Here is a 20,554-nt window from a genome sequence, read left to right as displayed (position 1 = left end):
AAACCTTATATTTATGGTCAATTTATTTTTGACAAGGTGCCAGGCAATTCAGTGGAGGAAAGCATAGTCTTTTTCAACAAATGGTGTGGGGAAAACTAGATATCTACTTGTAAATGAAGTTGAAGCCTTACTTCTAACTATGTATAAAAATCAACTCAAGGTTGATTATTGACCTGAATCTAAGAGCTAAAACTGTCTTTGGAAAATAAAACACAAATGTCAACCAACTGATAAATGGATGAGCAAAATGTGGTCCAGTCTATACTCTGAAATGCTACACAGCAATAAAAAGGAATAAAATACTGAAATAAACAACATAGATGAACCTTGAAAACATGAAGCCAGACACAAAATGCCACACATCAGATGATTCCATTTATATAAACTCTCTATAAATACAGGAAGTAGCTGCCTGGCATTTGAAGTAGAAATGGCAATTACCCACAAACAGGCAAGAAAGAACTTTCTAGGGTAATGAAATGTCCTAAAAATGGATTGTGTGATGTTTGCACAGCTCTATAGCTTTAGTTAAACAGCGATTGGTTAAGATGTTGACTTAACCAATTAACACCTTGTAAATTTTTTTAAAGATTTCTTAAAAATGACTGCCTCTGCACTCCACCAAAAAAAAAAAAAGATTCTGGTAAAATTGCTTCCAGCCAGCCCCATTCACTTTAAGGGATAGCAATTTTCTTTACCTTAGCCTACTTGCAAATATTTTAAGTACAGATTAAAAGACTTTCATAGAAAGTTACAAATATAAGCGATTTGGTCATTAAAGTCAAATATGGCTTCCTACTATAATTATTTTTAAGTTATACATATAAATATTATTAGATGATATTAAATTATGTCAAAAGAAACAATGTACTTTCATAAATGTTTCTATAGTACACCTCTTATTCTCCTAGAAAAACAATTGGGGCAGTAAGAGAAAAATATCTTGGAAAAGAATGGTAAAAAGATACAAATAAGTAACTTTGAAAATGAAATATAAACGGTTTACAAACATTTTTAAAATACTCAACCTCATAAGTAACCAGAGGAATGCAACAAAACTAGGGAAATAGCATTTTTACCTATAAACTTTAGCAGGGAATGATAATGATGGTGGTAGTGATGATGCTATAAGTAGTAGTAGTAGAAGGAGTACAGAAAAATGGGTATCCTAATGAATCGGTGGTGACAATACAAATTGGTACAACTTACTTGGAATAATACATCAAAAACCTTTAAACAGACATTACCCCAAATTCAGCATTTTAACTTCTAAAAATTTTATCTATGTCCAATAACTATGGATGTACCCTAAAGCTGAGCCACATTTAGGCTCACTGTAGCACAATTTAAAATAGCAAAGAATTGGAAACCAATACCTGACTATTAACTAATACCTAACAACGAAGTACTAGTTATATAAACTATGATATAACCATATAATGGAAAAATTTTAGCAGCTATTAAAATGTAGAATATTTAATAGCATGGAACAATATTCATGTATACCTTTCTATTAGCTATGTATCTCTTTTTCCATAAAAAGCTGAGTATAGTGTGCTATCATCTATCTACCTGTTGGGGACAAATTTTTTAAAAAGTATATTGACCTCCAAGTTCAAGTCAGACATTGTTAAATTCTGACGATACAGAAATAACTAAGACAATCTCTATCATCAAGGAGCTCAAATTCTAGTAAGGGAGACAGACATGTAAATATATAACTGCAATATTGTACAATAAATGCTGACAGGCCCTGGGTGACAAGCCGCAAACTTCAAGTCCGTGAACTCTGCGCAGTAGACTCTAAAGGGATTGTGGGGAAGTGTGCAGCTCTGGAATTGTAGTAGCACAGAGCTAAAGAATTTATTGAGTAACCAGCATGTTGTAAATGTAAATTATTCAAGTATTTCTCTTGAATTTCTTGTAAAGGTTAAAAGCAACACCCAAGATACCAGTTTATAAACCTAGGAATCAACTTTGACTTCTTGACTCTCATACAATGTCACCAAAGCCCAAAGTTAATGAAATCGATACCAGGACTTATATTTTCAGACTCTCATCTAAGAGTGCTTTTTTAAAAAAAACTTTTAAAAATTAAGTTTATTGGGGTAACATTGGTTAATACAATTATATAATTTTCAGTTGTACGTTATAATTTTCAGTTGTACGTTATAATTTGACATCTATTGTGTGTTTACCACCCAAAGTCCAGTTTCCTTCAGTTACCATATATTTGATCCCCTTTACCCACTTCACCCTCCCCCTACTCCCCTATATTTGACCCCCTTTACCTCGTCTACCTCCCTCCTCCTCCCCAGTTCCCTGCCTTATGGTAACCACTAATCTATAGTCCATGTCCATGAGTCTCTGTTTATTTGTCCTGTTCCTTTGTTGCTTTTAGGTTTATATCCCACATATAAGTGATATCATGTGATTTTCAACTTTTTTCTGTCTGGCTTATTTCGCTTAGGATAATTATCTCGAGGTCCATCCAGGTTGTCGCAAATTGCAGTATTTCATCTCTTCTTATGGCTAAACAATATTCCATTGTATATGTGTACCACAGCTTCCTTAGCCAATCATCTATCGTAGGACACTTCAGTTGCTTCCATGTCCTGACCACTGTGAATAATGCTGCTATGAACATCATTGTGCAAATATCTTTTTGGATATGGGTTTTCAAGTCTTTGGGGTAAATATCCAGTAGAGGGATTGCTGGATCATATGGTAGATCAATTCTTAGTTTTTTGAGGAACCTTCATACTGTTTTCCATAATAGCTGTACCAATTTGCAGTCCCACCAGCAGTGTATGAGGATTCCTTTTACTCCACATCTTCTCCAGCATTTATTACTTGTCCTGTTGATTATAGCTATTCTAACAGGCGTGAGGTGGTATCTCATTGTGGTTTTCATTTGCATTTCTCTAATAGCTAGCGATGTTGAGTATATTTTCAAACATTTGTTGGCCATTTGTATGTCCTCTAGGGAGAAGTGTCTGTTCAGGTCCTCTGGCCACTTTTTGATTGGATCAGTTGTTTTTGTTGTTGTTGTTGTGGTTGTTGAATTGTATGAGTTCTTTGTTTATTTTGGATGTTAGGTCCTTATCGGAGATATTGCTTGAAAATATATTTTCCCATTGGGATGGTTGTCTATTTACCTTGTTGACGGTTTCTTTTGCTGAGCAGAAGCTTTTTAGTTTGATATAGTCCCATTTATTTATTTTAGCTCTTACTTCCCTTGCTTTTGAGGTCAAATTCATTAAACCCTCTTAAAGTCCACGGTCTTTGAGTTTAGTTCCTATGTTTTCTTCTATGCATTTTATTGTTTCAGGTCTTATATTCAGGTCCTTAATACATTTTGAGTTAATTTTAGTGTGTGGTGATAGACAACAGTCTAGTTTCATTCTTTTGCAGGTGGCTGTCCAGTTTTCCCAGCACCATTTATTGAATAGGCTTTCCTTATTCCACTATATGTTTTTGGCTTTTTTGTTGAAAATTATTTGCCCATATAAATATGGGTTTACTTCTGTACTCTCATTTCTGTTCTACTGGTCCGTGTGTCTGTTTTGCTGACAATATCACACTGTTTTTATTACTGTCACTTTGTAGTATAATTTGAAGTCAGGCAGAGTAATGCTTCCAGTCTCATTCTTTTTTCTCAGGATGGCTTTGGCAGTTCGGGGTCTTTTGTGCTTCCATACAAATCTGATGATTTTTTTTTTTTTGTTCTATTTCTTTAAAAAATGCCTATGGCATTTTGATGGAGATTGCATTAAATCTGTATAATGCTTTAGGTAATGTGGTCATTTTAATGATTTTGATTCTTCCAATCCAAGAACACGGAATATCTTTCTATTTCTTTGTATCTTCTTCGATTTCTTTTAATAGGGTCTTATAGTTTTCATTATATAGATCCTTCACATGTTTCATTAGATTTATTCCTAGGTATTTTATTCTTTTTGTTGCAATTGCAAAAGGAATTATTTTATCCACTTATTTTTTTGACACTTCATTATTAGAGTATAGGAAAGCTATGGGTTTTTGAACATTGATTTTATATCCAGAGACTTTACTGTATTTGCTTATTGTTTCTAGTAGTGTTCTTGTGGAGTCTTCAGGGTTTTCTATATAGAGAATCATGTCTTCTGCAAATAGTGACAGTTTGACTTCTTCATTTCCTATTGGGATGCCTTTTATATTTTTCACTTGCATGATTGCACTCGCTAGGACCTCCAATATTATATTGAATAACAGTGGCAACAGTGGACAGCCTTGCCTTGTTCCTGATCTTAGAGGGAAGGTTTTTAGTTTTTCACCATTAAATATAATGGCCTTTATTATGTTAAGATACTTTCCTTCTATACTGATTTTGTTAAATGTTTTGATCATAAATGGATGGTGTATCTTGTCAAAGGCTTTTTCTGCATCTATTGATAAGATCATATTATTCTTATTTTTTAATTTGTTTATGTGGTGTAACACAGTAATTGCTTTGCATATGTTGAACCATTCCTGTGCCCCTGGGATGAAGCCCACTTGATCATGGTGCATAATCTTTTTAACATGTTGCTGTATTCGGTTCACTAGTATCTTATTTAGGATTTTTGCATCTGTGTTCATGAGAGATACTGGTCTGTAGTTTTGTTCTTTTGTGTTATCTTTACCAGGTTTTGTTATCAGAGTAATATTGGCCTCATAAAATGAGTTGGGAAGTATTGCCTTCTCTTCAATTTTTTGGAAGAGTTTGAGTAGAATAGGTATTAAATCTTCTTTGAATGTTTGGTATAAGAGTGCTTTTTTCTATTACAGTGTACCAGTTTGGCAAATGCTGTGAAAATTTTAAATAAAAGTATTATGCTGAGCCAATAATTAGCACCACAGCATAACACTGTTATCCCTTCAAACCCTGAAGTGCTCAAAGTAAGCCTATCTGAATTCCATCTGGAGAGATTTCATTGGTGAAGTACTATCAGGCTAATTTACTTATGAGGTGTCTATAGAGCAATGGGCCCCAAAACAGCATTATAGCAAGGCTTCAGTATATTTATAGTTAGTAGTCACTAACGGGAAGAACATTGCTTTGGAGAAAAATCTGCATATCTCACAAACAATATCAATTCTGCTATTTGGGGGTGATTTAAGTAATGTTACATATAATTCATCTGGAGAGGCTCTCTGGCTTGAGGAAATTCACTTGGGCACAAAATGTACTTAAGAAGGATTAGTGAGAAATCGAAAGTTGTATTGAGTGTATTTCGAATCTGGATTTACGTATAGAAAAAGAAGTTTAGGAAGTGGAGCTTGGCGAATGTTAAGTATCATGCACTCTTTCCTAAAAGGAGCTGAAGACTTGATCATTTTAAATGTTAGTACCCTAAATCTACAAGAAATTCTTTAGAATCAAGCAATAGTGTGACCATGAATCTATTTTTTTTCCGTTAAGGGTAGCAGAGATGAGCAGGTAGCTCATTAAACAATGGAAAGATATAAAATACCTTTCAATTAACCGCAATGGGGAGAAGAAAGTGAGCACTTATCTTTGCTGAGCTTAACAGACCCTAAAGTGAGTCTTTGTGTGTTGCCACTTCTCTGGCAGATCAAGAGCATTCACCTGTCAAGTGTCTGAAGTGGAACATTATATTCCAGAATACAAGAGATGACCTCGCTGATCAACCAATGTCACCAAGATTTCCCAAAGAATTTTAAAAAAAGAGAAAGTAAAAGAAATCTCAGCGAATTGGATTCTATTCTAGAAGATGAAAGAGGAAGAAGACACTTTAATTGGAATTCGAGGTATCTTTTGGCATCTCAGCATTTATATTCTTCAGCTATGAGAGGGACGAAAGCCATTAAGAAAAATATTTTTAAAGCATTTCTTATCTGTATCAAGGCTTCTTTAAAAATACAGCATGGTGACTATGGTTATAATACTGTAATGCATATTTGAAAATTGCTAAGTGAGTAGATCTTAAAATTTCTCATCATAAGAAGAAAATTTTTTATGACTATAAGGTGATGGATGTTAACTGGACTGATCGTGATCATTTTGCAATGTATGCAAATACTGAATCATTATGTTGAATACCTGAAACTTGTTATATGTGAAATATTCCTCAATTAAAAAAAAGATTAAAAAATTCCCAACCCTCAAAAATCCAATTTAAAATAATTCCTTCAAACAATGTTAACATTGGATAAAAATGAAGTATGATTATGACATATCACAAAAAGCTGCTTCTCTAAAATGATCCAGAAGTCATTTAATTTATCTAAGAGTTAGTTGTATCACACTGGATGACTAAGAATGTTTTATGTCAAAAAATAATAATAATAAGGTGTTCATTGTCCAGTACTAATGGGACTATATTTTGGAAATATTACAAAATTCCTTATGGCCTTTTAGTTACTCTAAGGATTCTTTTCTTCCCTAAATAGCAGTCAAAATGCTGTGAGCAGCTATTAAATAATTATGGGATTCTAACCCATTAGAGACTGCAGTGATTACAAATGAAATATATTTTAGCTGTGAAGCTTTGAGACACTTCATAAAAGAAGCAAAATGCCATGAAAATACTCAAGGAACTTTCAAATAATGGCAAGTATAAGATTTTCCACTGCCTATCCCTTTATTGTAGTGTTTGATGAATACTAATGGACACAACAATGGTTTGGTATATGAAGAAAAAATAAAAGCCTATCTTCCACTCTTACCTGCCCCCTCTAAGAGAAGTAGCTCCATATATTTAAAACTAATAAAAAATTGGCTGAGATTGATTGACCCTCTGTCATAAGTGGTCCCAGAAGAGCTGGAGTTGCTGCAATTTCAGTGACTGCCAATTCAGAAGACAGACTTGTGACTGCAGCACTGCCATTAAGCCAACCTCAAAATAATGCTGTCGATTTTTACAAAGAGAAAGACAAGGGAAGGAGCAGGTATTTGACTATAGTTACTATAAACTCTCGATTATCTATACTGATCAGGAGGAAAAGAGGCATAGATAATGTTAAACAATGGATAAACATCGAATATGTAAATTGGTCGATATCAGCACATGTCCAGGCACTCCCTAATTTTATACACATGTACTTGTCTCTCTGTCCCCTTTCTAGTTCAGTTCCATCGCAAATGGTTCTTTGTAGGTTAGAAGAAGAAAGGGGCCTGGTTCTCTATAACTTACTCATGGATATTGACAAGTTGATTGGACAGTGTAATATTCTAATTTAAAGTGCAATGTATGATTTTCAAGTCACTTTTAAAGATAAGTTGATTTTATAAGTTAAATACATGATCCTATAACCATAACAGTTGCTATGTTTTGTTATAGAAAAAAAAAATTGTACCAGTGTGAAAGATTAAATCATAAAAACATTTCCCAGAAATCTTTTAAAATAGATTTCAACTTTAAAATCATTTAAAAAACTATACAAGTTTGAGATATCTCTTTAGCAAAAAAAAAAAAAAAGTTATATTATTTTCATTGTTAAAGTAACACATATATTCGTTTTTTCTTTTTATAACTATTATTTGGATGTGAATAAAGGGACTCATTGAGAAGTTTAATCTTAAAATTTCTCAGTCCACAGATCATTTCAGCAGACCTGATTCCATTAACTATTAAAAAGCAAAATAAACCACCATCAACAACAAAATACCTCTCTTTGACAGCATAATTAAAGCCTGCCACTCTCCATTACTTGATCATGTCATTTCCTGATATGAAAAGGGAAGGTTCTTTGTGTGGGAACAGCAAAAGGGAGCCCACAGTAACAAGAATTACCAGTCCTTTCCCATTCTTTATCATGGCCTCCCTTATCTCAGTTGAGAACCTATATGAGATCTCATTGCCTCTACAGCTCAACTGACTTTTTAGCAGAAAAGTAACTCCCAGTAATCCTTACTCTCCACTGTCTTACTCTTCTTACCATGTTCACTGAGAACTTTACCCAGACACCTAGAACTCACATCTCACCCAAAGTACTACCATTATCATACCCCGTCATCTACTGTTAGGTACATAATTATGATTTGTTTTTATATCCAGCGATGCCTATATCAGAATTCTTTTAATAGCACACCATTAGAAAGACTACTGTTTTGGTAATGAAGAAATTTGGATTCTTGTCCTAGCTCTGCCACTTATTAGCTGCGTGTTCTTAGGGAAGTCATTTAACTTCTCTGGGACACAATTTTTTCATTTATATAAAATTCTTTGCAGAGCTAACAACTTTAATTTTATTAGTAAGAAAACATTGTCTGAAAGCCTTGCAATTTTATTTATGACAAAGAGGATCCCAGCCAAAAGAAAAAAAAATCACTATAATCTTCCTTACAGCCCTAATTACAATTTGACACTCCCCGCCTCAACTCCACCCAAGAAGCATTGTTTATTTTAGGGAAATATATAACAGACAGGAAGACAACTGAGTCAAACTTTGTATAATTTCATTCCTCAGTGTTTTCCAGCTATTGACATTCTCCCACACTCAGCTATTCTTACAATTTCTCTTGGTAAGTGGTTTTCAATGATAATCTACCTGGCATTGCCTTCTCTAGACCCAATTTAATGGTGAGCTTTGAACCAAATGATAGTTTCTGCCTGCCCTCTCTCCCCATTCCCCCCAACACAGTGAACTCTGATAACCAGTTCTGCCATTATCATTTACTGACCAACAACCATGCTCCAGGCACCGCTCAAGGAAAGTTCAGCATTGCTTGTTTTAATCTTAACCAAAACCCTGAAAGGTAAATATTACTTCTCATTTTTAAAATGCATATACAGACAGATTAAAAAACAGTTATGGTCATACAACTATTAAGCGGTAATACCTTGACTTGAATCCATATCTATCTGACTTAGATACCTCTCCTCATCAGGTAATTCATACTAAAGAAAGAATTTAACCTCCTTCTGATTATTCAAAACACAGTTTCGAAAGGAACAGGTCATTTCTTCCTCTAAAACAGGAGATAAGGAAGTAAAGGTGGATGATAATATAGGTATGACTAGAAGGTAAAGAAGTTGAAGAAGTTTATGGTTTATCTCTATTAATGCAGAGAATGAGGAATCTAGAATGCCAAATGAGAAAATCTGTATTATTTTCATACCACATCTTTAAAAATAGTAACTCTGAATGGCTAACTAGTCCCCATTTGTCTCAATTATTGACATCTCATTAAATTGCATATTTAGGCAAAGTCTATAAAAATGATGTCTCCAACTTTTATTTTAAATGTATAGAAAATTTGAGAGAATAGTAAAAATCACAACCTTGTACACCTTTTACCTAGATTAACCCATTGTTACCATTTTGCCATAAATTGCTCACTCTCCTTTTCTTCACAAATGGTTTTGGCTGAACCACTTGAAAGAAAACTACAAACATGACACTTCTCTAAATAATGTAGCATGTGGCTTCTAGGAATAAAAAATATTTTCCCACATAACCACAATAACAAACATAGGAAAATAAAAAAAAAATCCTTAATATTATTTAATATATAGTCCATATTGAGTTTCCCCTAATTGTTCTAAATAATGTCTTCTTGATTGTGATGCAGTATCTAACCAAAGTTAACATGGTAGACTTGATTATTATGTTCTTTTTAATCTAAGACAATTCCCTTAATTTTTGTTTTAAATTTTTTGTTCCCCATGACTGCCATTTGAAAAGTCCAAGCCACTTATCTTTCAGAATGTCTCACACATAAACTGATTTTCTTGTGCTTTGATTCAGTTAAACATTTTAGATTAGAATACTACATTATCTTTCAGAACATCTCATACATAGAATATCTGGTTATTTTCTTATGTTTAGATTCAGGTTAAACATTTTTGATAAGATAATACATATGCAATATTGTGTATTTCTATCAATAGGTACATAGTGTCAAATTATCTCACTATATTAAATTTCATCACTTGATTAAAGCAGTACTTGTCAGAGCTTTGAAAAGGTACTTTTTCTCCTTTGTAATTTTTCAGTTATCTGTGGAGAGATATTTCTGATACCATGTAAATATCTGTTCCCCAGCAATCCTAAAATCAATGGTTTTAATATTCATTGGTGACCCTTGCCTGAATCAGTCATTATGCTGGGGCTGAAAAATGGTGTCTTTCTCATTAAACTGTACAATTAAAATTAGTGAAATTTATAGTATGTAAATTATAACTCAATAAAACTTTTAGAAAAATAACTCAGTAACTTGCAGTGTAATTTGGTCCATTTCTTGCTAGCATATTTTTTTTCTGCCAAGAAATGACTGAGAGATGCAACATTTTATAAATGAGGTAAGATATAGGGTAAGTTTAATTATTTTAATGATGATTCTCTAATTCTGTCATTCCTTCTACAATTATTAGTTGACATGCTCCTATAAAGACTTTTCCTTGTTCCTCATGTTTCTCTCTCTCTTTTTTTTTTTTTTTTGAGTATCACTGTAGACTCATTGGTTTCCCCCAACCCCATTGTATTATAATCCATTGCTGTAATTATTCTTTTTGATGTTTAAGCCATCCTAATTTGGCCAGTAGAAGCCCATTCGAGCACAAACTTGTGTTCTTATATAACCTCCTTAGTCTTTAAACAATTTTTGTTTTCTGGCATAAAAAGTCCCAAATCCACCCTGTGCTTTCCCTGCCTGAGACCTGAGATCAAATATTTCCCCAAGAAGTCTTGGTTCCTTTTAATGGGAATGGTATTTATAAACCAAAATCTAGGTGCTGGATGTGTGCATTGGTACTGAGGTATGTCACTGCTTCTTGGCCCTTTCCATGAACATAACAAGGAAATAGGAATTCATACAATTCAAATTCATAATACAAATATAAAGGAAGGAAAGGAAGAATATCTTATATCTCTTTTATCTTTTAATGAAAATCTTGGTTTCTATTATCACTAATATACTTATGCATTTGCTTTATCCTACAATATATATAAAATGGTAGCGATGTTGTAATATATGTATATAGTATAATTCTGAAACTAACAGTAAACTTCTTAAGAAAGTTTAAGGTTTCTTTGCAGTTCTTTCCATCATTAAGTTTACATCCTAGTAAGGATGAAACACTATGTTCAAAAGTTATCTGGACTGCATGATATCATACATTAGTTACACAAGTTTGTTTGGTTTTAGTTGGTATCCAATTTTAGCATGTGTCTTTCTTCCCATTATTTTTGGCTTAATTCTAATGTTTGAGTATTTAAACTTTTATATAGCTCAAATGTCAAAACTGTATTAAAAGGTATCCTCAGAGAAGTCCTGCTTCTATCCCCTATTTTCATTAGTTTCTAGCTTATCCTTCTGTGTTTCATTTTATAAAAATAAGAAACTACAGTTTTTTAGAACTAATGTAGACATACTACCATTTAAACAACACCCCTATAACTAAGCTCTTATTTGAGTGTATTTATGGTGCATGAAATTTGACTTGTATCATATTTTCTACTTTCGATACAAATAGCTTGGTATACAAATAAACTCCTACCTGAATTCTGGATAATCCATTGTAGAGAGTCCAGATGAGCACTCAGAATTTTGCAGATCTGCTGGAACTAAAAACACAAACAAGAATTTTAGATTATGATTATTCTCATATGATAAACAAAAAATAAATGAAAAACTTGAAATTAGACAGTGACTTTTCATTTCTTCTAGAAGGAAATGGACTGAGAATATATTAAATATTAACATCTTTTTTTCGTTATTTCATATTTGTACTGTTCATCACATCTAATTACTTTGCAACTGTCAAGAATCTGATTCCTATAATTCAATAAGAAACTGAACACTACAGTACAAAAACAAGAATATTAAAAGACATTTCACGAGACAATTCATATAACAAAGTTTAAATATTACCTCTAGTCAACCAAATCAACATTTTTATTGTGGTATAATTGACATATGACATTATGTTAGTTTCATGTGTACAACAGAATGATTTGATATTTGTATATATTGTGAAATGATCACCACAATACTGTCTAGTTAACATCTGTCACCATACATAGTTACAAAACTTATTTTCTTGTGATGAGGACTTTTAGATCTACAATCTTAGCTATTTTCAAACATTCAATACAGTATTATTAACTATAGTCACTAGGCTGTTTATTAAATTCCCATAACTTATTTATTTTATAAAGTTTATACCTTTTGACCCCCTTCACCCACTCGTACCCTCCACCTCTGACAACTACCAATCTGTTCTCTGTATCTATGAGCTTCGTTTGTTTTCATTTTTAAATTCCACATATAAGTGAGATCATACAGTATTCGTCTTTCTCTGCCTGACTTATTTCATTTAGCATAATGCCCTCAAGGTCATCCATGTTGTCACAAATGGCAAGATTTCCAAATCAGCAATTTTTAATAAATTATGTTGTCAAGTGTGTGGTGAAAATAGGCACATTCATATACAGTCAACAGTAATATAAATTGACCCAACCCTTAAAAATATAAATTTTTACAATACATATCAGAAATCTTAAAAATATTCATACTTTTTAATCCAGTATATTCTACTTGTGGGAACCCATCTAGAAGAACTATTCAAATCTAAATATAACTAGCCATTACAGGGCAATTTTATAATGGCCAAAAATTGGAAACGATATTTCCATCAACAACAAAAAATATTATATTTATGGTAAAGCTACCTCTAATGAAATATTATAGACATATTTTCAAAGAATGGTTAAAATTTGGGAGAAACACAATAAAAAATATTAAATGAAGACACAATACAAAACTTTATATAGCTATATTTCCAATGCTGTTTAAAATGAAAGAAGTTTTTACCAGCATTGCAAAAAGACTTGAACGAAATACACCAATATGTTAGCAGCGTACTGGTAATATAGGTGACTTAATTTTCTTTACAGATTTCCATATTTTCTAAGCTTAGTACACTAAATAAGTATATTCTAATAGTAACACTGTAATAAAAATTCTAAACATTTAATAAAAAAATTGTAACACTTTTAATGAATAGTATAGGAAAGTCCAAGATAACACTGAAAATAAGAAAAAAGGAAAATGTTTCCATACCTAAAAGAACAGTGTGTAATGATGACGGCAAATTTAGTAAGAGTCTAATATAATGAAAACTATATAACTTATAGTAGAGGCAGTGAGTTTTTATAAGAAAATGTGACCGAACATCATACACTCTAATATGGACATATTTAATAAAAATATTAGCTATTTATCTCCCCCTAAAAAAGGTCAAAATAAAGAGGTAAATCCTGTCACTGTGAATACTTTTAAACATAGTTGCTCTTTTTCTACCCTGGTATATGGCTCACGGTAATGAAGCTTTGTTGATTTGCTTACAATAAATTATCTACAAGAATATTATTGTTTGGCAAATGTTTTCTCTGCTTACTGTCTAATAATTTATGCTTTCTGAGAAAAGAGATGAATTGTTGCTGATCTCTTGCTTATTTTGTCCTGCTCTCAAGCAGTAATTATCTTTTAATTCGCCCATCTTAAACATCTCAATCACCCTTGCCAGGAAAAATGAAAACAAAAGACTAAAACCGTTTACTCCCCACTACTAAAATAAAATAAAACAATCCAAGGCTAAGTAGAGAAAAAAAGATAAGGATAGAATTATAGTCTCCTTTTACTTATTCTGTTCAGAATACTTCTCTTCTATTAATTCAACACAGAGAGAGACTAGACATTAGCTCTGCCACATGTCTAAATCTGCATATACTTATATGTGTATTAAAATTCTATTACAGCAAAAAACAATTTCGAATTTTGGAATCACAACAGTGATCTAATATTTCATTAAAAAGAAAATCTGTATTCTGTCAACTCTTGATCATCTGTGTGAACACAGGAAGATGGTAGCATGGATAATCCCAGACTAATTTATATTTGTCTTTGTTCAACTTTAGATTCACCCAAAGTAGAGAATGGAGTAATTTTTATAGCTAGAGGGGACTTCAAGATCATTTTGTCTACCTTTGACATTTTGCAAAAGAAGGAGCCAAGACCCAGAGAGATTAAGTGACTTCAATGAAATTCTTGTGCTTTCTCAACTACATTATATTAATAATTATAAAGAGACAACCATGCTGTCTCTTTATAATTATAAAGCTAGTAATATGTATGTAAAGAACTGTCTGTATATAATTGGACAAAGAGCTTACTAAAGAATAATTACCAGTTTTTTTATATGTCATTCATCCTCATGTACCTAAATCCTGGCCCTACTCCTAATTATAATCAACTGATAGAAAGCATGATGGGAGCTCCCACAGTAGGCAATTCCTCCTACTATTACTGCCATGGGGTGGGAGTGGGGAAAAGGAGGATTCCATTTAAATGCTAGGACAACAAGGAAAGTTAGAGTAAATAAACTCTTTAATTAGAGTATAGATAAAGGTAAAAAAGGAATCTTTTTTTTAACTGCCAAATTCATTCAAAATTTCTCAGCTCTGTAATTGGAGCCTCAGCTGTATATTCCCATGCTATAATATGTTTACATTATGAGTTAAGTAGGGGCAGGTGGAAACCTAATAACTCTATGTAACCAAGTTTCTATGGAAAAATACATTTTAAGTTTCAAATAGTTGACTTATCAAACTTTAAGATATAACCTAATCATAAATTAAGGATTGCCTGGATATACATAACAGACTCAAACATATATACTCACATTTATATAAATATGTAGATAAACCTGTAAAAGGACGAATGAACTAGCTAATGAGTAAGTGAATAGAAAAATAAATATAGGTACCGATTTAGTTATGTGAAGAACAGGTGAAAACACCAAAAATTTAGGAAGGGAAGTCATTTTTTTACCATCCTGGAAATAATCACAAAAAACTCATAACATGTTCTGCTGCTAAATATTTCCTGTGCCACTAACTACCCCTGAGAGCTTCATATCTCTGGGGGCAGATAAGGATAACTATAGAGGACAGGAGAAGGTGACTAGCTAAAAAAAAAACACAAAATGCTAATTTCATACTAAACCTCGGTTGTCTAAGTACATAAAGCAGTTAACATACCGGGCCAGTAGTGTTAGCAAGTCTTCCAAATATATTCAGGTGCTCAATAATGCCCCTAAGTTCCTGGGTCATTCGTTTCAGCTGAGCATCTACATTTTCTGCTAATTTGTAACTGAAAAGACAGGTAAAATAAAGGGATTAACAACAAATGTTTTCTCCACTGATGTATCATTACTGACATACAAAGATGATATTGCCAACTGGATTTGCCCCAGTTCCCCTACCTTCTCAGTAGGTCTCAGTTATGACTAATGGCACATTTTTATGGATGCAGCATTCATGATCTTATTACCATATTCTACAGACTCCAGAGGTGAAGTCTTTTATCCACCTTGATATTTTTACAGTCACCTATTTACCCTCTAGATAACGTTCTGAAGCAAAGGAGCTCTAAAACAAAGGAACTCTTTTTGATGTCAAAATAAATGTCCCATATGACATTTAGATAGATATATTAGAGTTATTTGGTGTTTAGCAATATTTATTAAGTGCAGAGATGTCTTCAATGACTTTGAATGCATATATTTTCAAAGTAAAACCTTATATTAATATACTCCATCATCCAACAAAGATGTTTTGAGAAATGAGATTTACAATAATCAAGGGCAGATAAATCCGCTAAGTTCACAACAAATTGATTAATTGGCCAAATTCTCAAGATTTCCACCCAAACTGTTTACACACACACATACAAACATACACACACACAGACAACCTAGTCAATGAATATATTTATGAGATTAAAATGACCAAAGGGTTTTTCAACCTTAATGTCTATAAAAATTAAAGGATTCAATTAGATTGATTAATAACTATCTGCTGTCTTTCTGTTCCAAAGTTCTTGTAGGCAACTAGTTGCCTAGATTGTTGAAGATTCCAGTAGAGAGTCCATCACATTATAAATCTGACTACATAAAAGCAATTGGAAAAAAAAAAAACAACAACTAATGTTTCAATTATTTCTTCAAATTATAGTTCGGATTTCATGGCCAAAAATACAACTCCATGTGTTTCAAAACAAACAAACAAATAAACAAGCAAATAAATAATAGAATGCATAGAATGCAATGCAAATAAGATTCATAAAAGCTGAAATACAAAAGCAGAAATGGAACAAGGGTCCATACAGTTAAAGCTGTACTTACTACATTTAATGTACCCACAAAAATGTTAACTTGCCAACCTCTTAAAAATAAGCTCAGTCTTTACTCACTAATAAGCCATTTATAAAATGAATCTGATTTAATCTCAATTTAGTTTATGTAGCACATTCATACACATTTTCCCAAGAATTCTTTATAGTGTGGCCTGATTACCAAATCTCAATTCCAGAGAGCGAAAGTTACTGTGGGAATATTGGCAATGTATCAACCAAAGGTAAGGACTGAATTGCACACAAATAAAATATATCCAGCCCAAGATATTGACGAAATCATTCAATTTTTGAAAGCTATGAAGTTTGCTCCCAGATTAACAAATTGCCTTTAAAGAGCAAATAATTTATCACTGAAGCAATTGCATGAACATTAGGTTTAGAAGAGCCAACATAAATAGTAGACCAAAAACATCTCACATTACTATGACAACACACATATAAAATTTGTATTTCTAATTTAAGAACAAACTTGACAAATATAAAAATTTACAGTGGTCATGTATAAGCTTGAGATTAATAACAGTCTATAAAATGCCATAAAACAAAACTGTCAGAACGATTATTTTCAAGCATCCTGAAAAGATAAACAGAAAATAGTCATATAAGCTCATAAATGGCAAGTACAAGAACTTGTCCTTTTCTACCAAATTTTATTGCCTGCCTTTCAATTCCATTTTCTTCCCTTTTTTTATAGTTAAGTCTCAACCCCGTTCCACAATCTTTATTTAGTTACTTACATCCTCTCACAATCCTCATCTTCATGCTGCTGATAAACAGACCCCCTATGGCCCTTCATAGTCACCACTAGAGGAGTCAAGAGATTTTCTAGTTCATTCTGCTGTGACAGGACAAAATCCAATTCTTGTTCCAGCCTGAAAAAAGAAACAAGTGAAGAAAAAGGCTGGCGAAAGGAATTTGAAGTGACAAAATAAGTGTCAATAAACTACAATTAGGAAAAACAAAACAAAACAAAGAGAACTTTAATCTTTCAACCTGGGGAATCTAAGGTATTACCTTTTCTGATCCAATTTTGCTTTTTCCACTTTTCTATATAAAGTAGTAATCTATAAAAAAAAAGGATATAATAATGTAAGTATTTAAATTTATATTATAATTTTAAGGCAATATTAATTTTCTCATATACACTTCAAGTATAAAAGAATTCCTAATTCAGGGTACCTATTACCTAAGGAAAATTTTTTTAAGTCGATCACCAATATTGGAATAGAAAATTAACCATGAAACACAGATCTATTCTCGTGTTCACCTGAAAATACTTGCACAATGTTTGTAGATTAGTGAGAATATCTTCTTACCTTCTCAGCATTCTCGTTCAAAGTATAGTCCCAATCATTGACTTGGGTGGCCTTGTGAATAAAGTACTCTTGATCCTCTAACTCAAGGCTCCATTTGTTTACCAGATCCTCCAGGTGACCATATGTCATCACGGGAGTTACAATTGCACTGAAAAAAAAGGAGGCAGTATGATTATATAATTATACTTTTAATAATATGATCAGATTTTTTAAATGAATAACATACGAGGACTTAGAGAAGAAAATAAGACATGAAGAGTTTCTCAGACCTGCTCCCCAACAAAACCACCACAACTGGAAAATATTATTTTAAAAACAACCATTCAAAGTCTCTGGAAATTATCCTAAGGAAATATAGCAAATAAAGATTTATTACAAAATCTACTAAACCTCAGTGAGAACAGCTGAAATCTGTGCCACAACCTGCTCCCTTCCTTACCCCTCAGCTCGGCACGATGGTAGCTCCATTCCGTGTAAGTGTGGCGAAAGAGCTAGGACTCCCTCTCCACACATGACCGATTCCAGGTCTAAGCAGTACCCTCAAAACTGAATAGGCAGCTGAGGTTACTGAGGTTCCATCCCCCAATAGGCAGAACCAGGCAAAATTCCCATTCCCCCACCAGCTGCTATCAAAAAGGCTGAGCAGATAGCTGATCTTTGATCCCCTGACCAGTGGAACCAGGCAATGTTTTGATTCCTCTGCTGAGACAAGGGTTAGCAGGGTGGGGAGGAGAGGGAATCATCAGTTCCCTTCCCAGCAGAGGCAGGCAATGTTCAATTCCCCTACCAGGGTACTGTCATCAAAATTCAGTGACAAAATGAACCTAAATCCCCACCCAGCAGCAACAAAGCTTTAAAAGGTAGAGCAAGACAGGGTTAGTTACCATTAAGTTCTACCCCTTGTCTTTAGTGTCAGTGGGACCCAATGGGGAAGTAACCTCTATATCCACCTGGCATCACTGAGACTGAACACAGTACTATAATTAGGGGCTGGTAATGACTCCAATTCCCAGCACCCTTACTGTCATCAAGGCTCAGTGGAAAGCTTAACCTCCACATCCATTGGAAAAAAGAAACAAGACTAAATGAGGCAAGACAAAGCAAGGCTAGTCAGCACTCTGTCCCCTTTCTCCCCAGAGCCTGTGTCAGCAAGGCCCAGTAGACAGGGGGCCAAGCTTTCATACCAAACCAGAATCAATGTGGCTGAATAAAGTGATATGAGGCAGAGTAGTTGACATCCTGCTTCCTCTCTCTTCTTGTGTAAGTGGGGCCCAATAAAAAGCCGAAATTCTGCTTCTACCCCACAGGGACTAAGCAGTATCAGTTAGTCCTCTCTTCACTTCCCCTTGTTCCGAGTTCCTGGGGTCCAGCTGGGAGCCGAGGTCACATTCCCACTTCGAAGCAATAAAGTGGTGTGACACAATGCCCGTCTTATATGGGGAAGATATCAAGAGGGCTGAGGGAGGAGCTGAACTTCCACACCACCCATTTGCATTGAGGCAGTGTGAGTCAGTGCTTTACTTTTGTTGGAGTGGTACGAGCAGGGTCCAGTGGGAAGCTGAACACACGAACACACCCAACTCTTGCACTACACCTCCACAAAAGGATTTGCCTGATTTAAAAAGATTTAAATAAGATGTAGACTCTTCTAATGTAATAGACAAAATGTCCAGGATACAACTGAAAATTACTCATCATATCAAGAACCAGGAAAATCACAACTCAAAAGAGAAAAGACTATAGACGACAACATCGAGAGTTATCAGATGTTGGAATTATCCGAAAAAAAAAAAAAATAAAGCAACCATCAAAGAAATGCTTCAACAAGCAATTATAAATTCTCTGGCAACAAATAAAAAATAGAAAATCTCAGCAAAAAAAAAAAAATAGAAGTTATGAAAAACAATCAAATAGAAATTATAGAACCGAAAAAATAAAATAACTGAAAAGGCTCACATGAAGGGTTCGATACTAGAGTGGAGATGACAGAGGACAGAATCAGTGAACTGGAGGATAGATCAATAGAATTTAAAGAACAGCAGAGAGAAAATAGGCAAAAAAACTGAAAAAAAACTCAAGGACCTGGAGGATAGTAATAAAAAGGGGTAATATTGATATCATTGGAGGATGATACATTAGAGAAGAGAGAATGGAATTAAAATAGTATTCTGAAAAATAAAGGTTGAAAATTTCCCAAATTTGGCAAAAGGTATAAACTTATAGATTCGAGAAGTTGAGCAGACACCAAACAGAATAATTTAGAGAAATCCATGCGAGGACATGCACAATACATAAAATTCTGAAAACTAAAGATAAAGAAAAAAGTCTTGAAAGCAGCCAGAAAGAAAGAACACATTACTTAAAACGGAATATCAACTTGAATGGCAGCAGATTTCTCATCTTAAACCATGGAGGCTAAAAGGATGTGTAACAACATTTTTCTTTCAATAACTGAAAGAAAAAAAAGAACTGTACCAAGATTTCTATATGCGGTGAAAATGTCCTGCAGAAATGAAGAGAAAGTATTCTCATGTAAAATAAACTTAAGACAATTCGTAGCTAGCAAACCTACCCTTGAAGATCGGCTAAAAAGAAAGGAAATGAAAATAGAACTCCTGAATTTCATAAATGAAAGAGCATCAAAATGAATAGAAAGTGTAAATATAACTATTAAACTTCTCATGAGTTTCTTAAATCATATTTGATGGTTGAAGCAAAAAGTATAATACCATGTAATGTGGTGTTCAATGTACATGGAGGAAATACTTGAGAAAATTATACTTAAAAAAGAAGATTAAAGGGAACTAAACTGAAGTAAGGTTTTACATTTCACCCAAAGTGGTAGAATGTCAATATGACTAGACTGCTATAAGTTATTGTAATACCTAGAGCAACAAGTAAGAAAATTATACAAGGAAATATACTCAGAAATACTAAAAATTGGACAACGTGGAACCCTAATAAATGTTTGAATAACTGAGAAGACGGTTAAATAAAAGAGAAACAGAAAAACAAAAACAAAGGTAACAAAAAAATAATAAAGCAGCAGACT

The 20,554-nt window shown here is 33.4% G+C and overlaps 1 protein-coding gene across 1 annotated transcript in view; it reads right to left on the bottom strand.

The window, feature by feature from the left end:
- NUP62CL (nucleoporin 62 C-terminal like) overlaps positions 1-20,554 on the bottom strand; it is a 41,523-nt gene that overhangs the window by 2,793 nt on the left and 18,176 nt on the right. Inside the window, exons 5-9 of the mRNA XM_023523830.1 lie at positions 17,503-17,650; positions 17,201-17,250; positions 16,924-17,058; positions 15,031-15,142; positions 11,487-11,553 (exon numbers count right to left, since the gene is read on the bottom strand). Of these exons, the coding sequence (XP_023379598.1) occupies positions 11,487-11,553; positions 15,031-15,142; positions 16,924-17,058; positions 17,201-17,250; positions 17,503-17,650 (512 nt within the window). The remainder of the gene's footprint in view (positions 1-11,486; positions 11,554-15,030; positions 15,143-16,923; positions 17,059-17,200; positions 17,251-17,502; positions 17,651-20,554) is intronic.

Source organism: Pteropus vampyrus, unplaced genomic scaffold, assembly GCF_000151845.1.
Source record: "Pteropus vampyrus isolate Shadow unplaced genomic scaffold, Pvam_2.0 Scaffold419, whole genome shotgun sequence".
NCBI lineage: Eukaryota > Metazoa > Chordata > Mammalia > Chiroptera > Pteropodidae > Pteropus > Pteropus vampyrus.
The sequence above is the reverse complement of the archived record's forward strand: the minus strand, read 5'-3'. Positions and strand labels throughout refer to the sequence as shown.